Here is an 8,089-nt window from a genome sequence, read left to right as displayed (position 1 = left end):
TCCAGTCCCACTCACCGCACAGCCCTTCCCGCTGCCCTGGTCCCCGAGGCAGCCGCCGTTGTCATTGTGAATCCCGATGAGCACTGCAGCTGGAATGAGGACCTGGGATGGGGCACACAAAGCACACTGCTGCTTTCATTGCACAGAGAAAACACAGCCCTCCAATTGCATTCCCTGATGTCCTGCTTGGCTGCCAGCCTGTGCAGGTGATTCAGCTTTACTCTCTTTAACCCATCCCCAACCCCAGCACGGGAGTATTTCCATTGCCACTTTGTGGGTACATTCAGCACAGAAAGAGACTGCTGAGGTATTGCTACGTTTAAAGTATTTCAGCTTTAAAAGTTTTTGTTCACAATTATTAAGGCTGTATCTTTCAAATAAAAGGCTTTGCAAAAAGAGGAATTAACTTTATTCCAATGAGGACTAAAAGGAATTAATTTTTAAAAACAGCTACTGCCAATATACTGGTTTCTTAAGAGCAATCAACACTGCCTGTGTGACAAACCAGTCTGACTGGGGTAAAAAGTCTGGGAACGTTTTGCTCAATTCAAACATCTCATGACAYACATCTACCTTTTTCCAAGATTTCACAACCTGTTTCCAGTGACAGAAACGGAAAGCAGAAGCTATCTGCAAGAAACAGAAACCATCCATACTCCAGAGATTTTAGCACAAAATCAAGGATGACTGGAGCTGATTAAAAAGAGGATCCTCCCACCAGCAATAACAGCATTAAACAATGTACACTTACAAAGGCTACACCCAGGACTACTCTGGAAAACCATAAAGAAACAGTAGATTGCTATTATTCAAATGCAATGCTTGGACAAGTACCACTCAACTGCTCTGAATAAATACCTGAGGCAGAGAAATAACTGTCAACATGTCAGATAATAGAAATTAAGGAATTGTATCTAAATGCTAGTTATTTAGGGACATTTAAGAGGAGAATGGCTCAATAATACAACACAAATTTAAGACTGAACCCTTTATGCCAACTGTGACCTGCTGAGAGGCTTCACTTTTGGATTTGGATTCTGTGCACTAGACCCCATAACTTTTTCTGCCTCAAAGTTCCACAGTGTTGCAGATAAGAGAACCAGTAGTAATTAACAATAACTATGGGATAATACAGCTTTTTTTTTTTTTTTTTTTTTTTTTTTTTTTTTTTTAATTCAACTCCAGAGATTCCAGCTGACAAGATATTTGATGAACAAATTAGTAGAGAAAGACAGTACCAAGTACCTCCAGAATAAACCTGAAGGAAGACATGAGGTTCTTACTTACCAGAATGCCTCCACCTACAATGCCATGAAGGCATTCCACGTATTTGCTGAGGTGATGCTCTGAAGCAAATCTCGTTTCTCCATTGGGAAAATACAGTAAAGTGTTTGCCACGATGCAGAGGAGGGCAAGGACGAGCAGTTTATAACCAACACACCTAGCACAGCTCCCAAAACACATATTGGCAGCTTTGGAAATCCTCCACCTGCCAGCCCAGCTAAAAGAGATCAGCGTTTCTTCTCAGCTCCTTAAATAGCAGAGCTTCCCTGGCTCCTGGGTGACGTTTYTCATTCTTCCCAACCACCATTCCCAATTGCAGAGTGAGAGCAGGGATGGCCCAACGCCCTTTTGAAATGCAATAATTGCAGAGGAACCCAATGCAATGGAGGAAACACTGAACACCATTTCAGTCTAATTTATGATGCTTGGAATAATCACTGCTGAACACGATTAGATGGGAACCACGAGCTCAAACCACAACTTAAGTTCTGTTGGGAACTGAAGGAAAATATTTTGTTTTCTTTGTTAGAAGCACCTTTGAATTTTAGGTTTATAGACTGAATCAGAACAASCTGAAGCCGGGAAAGACTTGGATGACTCCAACAATTCTGAGTCATAGTTTTGGGTATAAACGGAATAAGGTCTGCAGCAACGAGGAGGAGAATGTGGAGCAACCTCTCACTTTGCTGTCCTGTTGACTGAACAAGAGAAAACGTCACGAGGAGGTTGGAAAACAAATAAAATGAACAGGTAGGTTTCTTAGGAGTGTCCTTGTTCTTGCCGTTTAGACAAACTGAATTTCGATTAACAGCAATTTAGTAAATATTTTAGTAACAGCTAAACCAAGAAAACACGGGTGAAAAATACTGCTTCGGGAAAAAAGAAAAAAAAAAAAAAAAAAAAAAAAAAAAAAAAAAAAAAAAAAAAAAAAAAAAAAAAAAAAAGAGAAATACCTGAAATATCGTGTATAGAAACACACAGAAAAGGAAAAATGCCAAGACAGAAACAGATTGTTTCCAAGATTTCCAAATGTTACACGTACCAGTCCCACAGTAAATGGAGATACAAAGCTACCTATAGAAATTAAGATTCATGAATATAATGGATATTAGCAGAATATAATGGATATCAGCAGAATATAATGGATATCAGCAGAATATAATGGATATYAGCAGAATATAATGAGACTTTTTWAAAAACACTCATTCAGGTCTCTTTTTTTGAAGGTGGGGTGGGGTGTGCTTAATAGTTAAGTAACACATTAATAGTTAAATAACACATTAATAGTTAAATAACACATTAACAGTTAAAAAACACATGAAACACAAGTAAAATCTGTTCTATCCTTGCAAAAGCTGTGAGCAGCACTGAGGCTGAGAAATTGTGTGCAAAAAGAAGGGAGGGGAGAGGGGGAAGTGGGGGAAGAGAGCAGTCTGACACAGCTGTGGCTTTGTGATGTAACTTCTCCGGGTATTGTAGCTCCTGACCTTGGAGATTTCCTTCGTTAKGAGGAATATCCTCCAATTGTGGAAACACAGCCTGGCCATTCCTGTGTGCTTCACCTCCAGTGACTAAAATAACCACAAACGTTCTCCTGCAGAACAAGAGGGACACTCGACTGAAATCTTCCTTTCTTGTGCTGGGCTGAAAAGCCCCAAGAGCTCCTTCCCCAAATGCCACCACCCACCTCAACAACCACACCAACATGTCACCGGTGGGACATGCATTTAAAACCCTACCCTAACGAAAGATTTGAAAACTGTTCTATTTACAACTTCAATAACGCTTTTTTTCTTTTACTGTTTGGGCACTAGAACAGGCATGGGCTGCACCATTCATTTTGAAAGACTGAGTAATGCAAGATGTGCATTTACACAGGTTCTGAATTCCCACTTGTATTGTCTTGTAAGTTTTTATCATTTGTTATTTTGGTGTTTAATAGCTTGCTGCTCGTGGAGGGCAATTCCAGCTCAGACAAATGAAAACATTGGGAATGTGCAGTTTCCTGCTGGCTCTGGGTCTGCTGTGCAAACACAGCTCTGGGTGACCTCAGGAGGCTCAAACTCCCTCTGACCCATCCATTTCTCAATGTCCACATGATTTCCATCCACAAAAACACTGTCCCATAGCTGTCCCTGTCCCCACAGCCTCTAAAAGCACATTGGGTGATGGATGGACTGACAGTCACCAAATTATTTTGTTTGTCACCAAGTCCTTGGTACCCGTGATCTCCTGGCCACAGACAGAGGAAAGYCTCCAGATTATTTTCATTAAATCCCAGCTCCTCAGATGGATGAATGAACTATTTCTGAGCACAAGCTGTTCCATGAGAGCCACTGTTCCCATCAGAGCTGTAACACACATGTCCTTGGTGCCCATGCTCTCCTGGCCACAGACAGAGGAAAGCCTCCAGATTATTTTCATTAAATCCCAGCTCCTCAGATGGATGAATGAACTATTTCTGAGCGTGTTCCATGAGAGCCACTGCTCCTCACACATCTGTAACACACATACCCACATCTGATCACGGTCTCTGCCACCACTCTGGGACAGAAAACTCCTCTGAGCCACAGAAATCACCCTGGAGTGGTGCTCACACTTGTATTTAAYAACTCACATTGACACATGCAGAGAAGGTGTAATTTATGAGTAATAATGCCGACCTGAGGAGGAGTCGGTKGCAATGCAACAAAAGCAGTTTTGCMTTTTAACCAACCCATTYAGGGACACAAAAGCTTCCAATCRGGGCAGAGCCASCGCTAAATGAGTGTACARAATTCCTCTCTTTAAGGAAGAACCCATAAACCTTCCTTAAGAGCAGCTGTTATTGACCCTGGACTTGCAATGCTGCAATCAAACAAACCACTTCAAAAACTGTTTTCTGGTGACATACAAAAACCACGGTGTAGCCCRCATTCCTTAATTCTTGCAGCATTGTTATGATGACAGAAGTAGGACATGGCACAAACAAATTCTTTTTTTTATTTCTGCAGCAGCCTATGGCTCAGGCCTTGGCTCTGCAAAACAGCCAGCAAAAGTTTGATTCCCTCGGATTGTATTATTACGCACAGGTTTGCATTTCTGATTTCTGCTCGATCCATTTAACTGTATACACTCAATGCACCGAATCTTTGGTACCAGATGGTCCTTAAAAGGGCTGTCAATCATAAACCAACTATTTCATGCTCATGTTCCTCCAAGGGGTACATCAAAACCTCAAAAATGCTCTACAAAAGTACCACACATTTTTAGGACAACCCCCAAAACATTATTAAAAAAATATTTCAAAAACCATGATTAAAGAATAAATCACGGTACAAAAGATCCCTTTTTGTCTAAGCAATATTTAAGAGAGATCCTCTGCTCAGAGGGTGACACAGAATAATTCTGGAATKCTCAGAGGAATTCTGGAATTCTCAGAGGAATTCTGGAATKCTCAGAGGAATTCCACCAGCTCCCTCTAGTGATAATGAGACTGAGCCCAAATCCATTCTGCTCTCAGTGTTCCTCTGCCTCCAGGGACCTTCCACAGCAGCACTGAAATCCCTGAAATCCTTGAAATACCCGAAATCCCTGAAATACCAGAAATACCTGAAATACCCGAAATACCTGAAATCCCTGAAATCCATGAAATACCTGAAATCCCTGAAATACCAGAAATCCCTGAAGTACCAGAAATACCTGAAATCTCCAGGTGAGAGGCATCTGCCTTTGGTGGAAAATGGAACGCTCAGAAACAGCTCCTGGTGGCACAGGAGCCCGGCAAAAAACACTTTTACAGGAGCAGAAACTAAACTCAGGCATTGTGCCCACCGAGTCAAAGCTTGAGAATTTGACAGGACAGAATTCGGTTCACATTTTGGTTCAGGTTCTCCAATAGAGAGTTCTTCCAAGAACAGACTTATCAATGGAAAGTTAAAAAACCAAAATAAACGTTCTTCTTTTACAGATCTACACAGCAGAAAAGCAGTCCTGCTCTGGGCTCTCCATAAAGACAAAGGAAACAAAACAAAGTGTCCATTAAAAATGAGGAGAAAATCCCTCAGAAAATGAAAACACCAGAGCCCTTCCCCAGGGTCTGTGCTAAATCAGGGGGCATTTCCCTCCCTAAAGGCAGCCCCAGTCTTTGAGGAAACTGCAGCCACCTCAACAACAGTCCTTGCCTGCCAGGAAAATCATCCTGAGCTGTTTTGTGTCACTCCCCATCACTCCCAGCATTCTGAACAGTCACACTTGGTTCTAAGACACAGGGCTTCCTAAAGGAGCACTTCTTAGAGGAAAATTGAGACGTGTCCTGTGGAACCATTGCAATTACAAAGCCGTGACATCATTCTTCCTATGCTTTGTGAGTGGTTGCTGATTAATCCAGCCAGTGATTAATGTGCAATGAATATAAAAAKATTATCACAACAGATATTAGCTTCCATCCCATTTCCCTTACCATTTTTTATTATTTTAATTATTAAACTCTTCTTATCTCAAGCTATCAGTTTTCYCTCTCTGAACCCTCCAAGTGTCTCCCATCTCATCGAGAGCAGAGTGAGCAAACTGCTCTGTGGGGCTGAGCTGCCAAACCCCAAATGTGCACACAGAATGTTGTACATAACATTAACAGCAAAGTCCCAGTCAAGTTCACCATTAGCAACTCTGTCTTGATAACACCAGGATCATGAATGAATGAATGAATGGATGAATGTTGCCAAGACAGAATCGGGATTTTCATTATTTAAGAGTATAAAACTGAAATCCTGTTCTACTTTTGCACCAAGAAAGCTTTCGTGCGAAACAAAAAGGAGCTCCTTTAGTCAGGCAGATCCTAACATTAACAGAAAATATATAAAAAAAAAATTAAGTATCATATCCTGTCTGAGGAGCACAGTTTGGACTCTCTGACCATCTTTTCAAGAAGTCCTCACCAGCACTGGAAAGTTTTGTTTTGTTGGAAAGAATTTCCTCACTGTGCTCAAAGTCCTCCTCATCCTTCTGGGAYCCCTCCTCTCCCAAAGCCACAAAGCTGAGCCTGAGCAGAGAGCAGCTCAGGGATCCACCAGAGTAAATTCATTCATCTCAGTTCCAATGGCAATGGATTTTCAGGCCCAGGTTTCCTGCTGCTTGAAATGCAGAAAATAAAACTTGGCACTCATCAAAGTTCTGTCCCAGTTAAAAATTAACTACTGTTTACCTACAGGACAAAACCTACCCCGTATTGTAAAGTGGAAGCAGAGGATATATTCACACTGGCAAACGACAAAAACAAAAACTCATCCATCCTCACTTTATTAAAGCAAAGGACTGTATGAGGTGAGACTACTCACACCAGTACAGAACTGGAGAATATTTCAGGAGAGCAATTTCCAGTGGGTGCAATAAGCCATGAGGAACTGGAGGAGGTTTAGATGGGAAAGATTTCCATTAGGAAAGATTTCTGAACCCAAAGCTTTGCCCAGCCCTGTGCTGGAGTCCCCATCTGCAGAGCCTTTGAAAAGCTGGGCACTTGTGGCACTCAGGTCCATGGGTTACAGCATGATTTGACTCAATGCTCCTGTACAGCTTCTCTAAACTAAATGATTCCRTAATTCCACGCTATCTAAAACAATTGAGACACACCAAGGTTTAGAGGGACAGCTGGAAATGATTGGTGTTATCACATGGGAGACAAAGTTCTGCATGGAGCCAAAGTCCTCTAATGGCTGCAYGATGCCCATATCCATAAGAGATTTCAGCTTTATAACTAATAATTGGTTATGTTCAAACACACTCCTGCCCATAAATTAAAGTAAACACGTCTATCTAAAGTACACAGAGCCAGACTAACACAGCCTGGTACTAAAACACGTGGGAATTTCTGCCTCTGCACAAGCTCATGGCTTTTCTTCTGTTCCTTTAACAAAGCTGTCATTGTACAGAACATCGAGATGATTTTTAGCTACAAGATCTTGGACCTTATTGAGCTCAGCCTGACTGCAAACCCCATCAGCCTCCARTATTTAATTTCAGGCTGATGAAACAAAACCATTAAATAGAAATACCCCTGCGCTTCTTTGATCATGGTTATTGAGATCCACGGTTTAGGCCAAACTCCTGCTCATTTTTTATTCTTCCATGCTTGTCCAAGCAAAAACTTTAATGTTACTATTGGGCAAGAGGATTACATCATGCAGTCATTTTTTTAATTGAACACCTTCAAACCTATTGCTTACAATTAGGTTAAGGTATCAGTGCACCTCTTTCATTTCTACACTTTTCAGCTGATTTACAACCCGCAGATTACTTGTTTCTAATAGGTCTTTGCTGCTTTACTACAATTGTTATTTTCCATTTTTAACAATTGCTGCTTAACAATTGTTATTTTCCATTTTTAATAACTACCTTTAATTTTTTTTTCTCACGTCAAGACAGATCAAACACTTCCCATTCTTCTCCCAACAATGTCCTCCTGACATCCAGCTAACCCAAATTATCTTGCTCAGCCTGCAAAAATCTKGTGAGGTTTTGTGTCTGCTTTCAAAGACCTGTGTATGTGAATATTCTGGTTTTAGTAGTGCTCAGCTCATGAATGTTCCTGCTTTGAAAACTCTTCATTCACTCACCCAGCAGGGAACCAACCCATCACGTTTAGAGTCTGTCCTCTGTTGCTCAATTTGGACACAGCTCCCATGATTTTAATTAAAATGTTTCCTCGAGTAAAGGCTGCAAGCAGGGTGTGGACACAGCCAGGATTTCAAAGCAGTGTCYGTGAGCCACGCTGGGGACTTGTGCATCCTTCCAAAAATACCTTTTAATGGGCAAAGGGTGTGCCTTGAAT

The 8,089-nt window shown here is 41.4% G+C and overlaps 1 protein-coding gene across 1 annotated transcript in view; it reads right to left on the bottom strand.

Moving 5' to 3' along the window:
• LOC130584916 (transmembrane 4 L6 family member 1-like) overlaps positions 1-1,518 on the bottom strand; it is a 4,611-nt gene extending 3,093 nt beyond the window's left edge. The window contains exons 1-2 of the mRNA XM_057385178.1: positions 1,288-1,518; positions 16-102 (exon numbers count right to left, since the gene is read on the bottom strand). Of these exons, the coding sequence (XP_057241161.1) occupies positions 16-102; positions 1,288-1,464 (264 nt within the window). The 5' untranslated portion in view covers positions 1,465-1,518. The remainder of the gene's footprint in view (positions 1-15; positions 103-1,287) is intronic.
• Positions 1,519-8,089: the final 6,571 nt, after the last annotated feature.

This window comes from Malurus melanocephalus, unplaced genomic scaffold (genome assembly GCF_030028575.1).
Source record: "Malurus melanocephalus ecotype Western Australia unplaced genomic scaffold, MMel_1.1 scaffold_797, whole genome shotgun sequence".
In the NCBI taxonomy this organism is placed as follows: domain Eukaryota; kingdom Metazoa; phylum Chordata; class Aves; order Passeriformes; family Maluridae; genus Malurus; species Malurus melanocephalus.
This window is presented reverse-complemented; position numbering and strand designations above follow the sequence as displayed.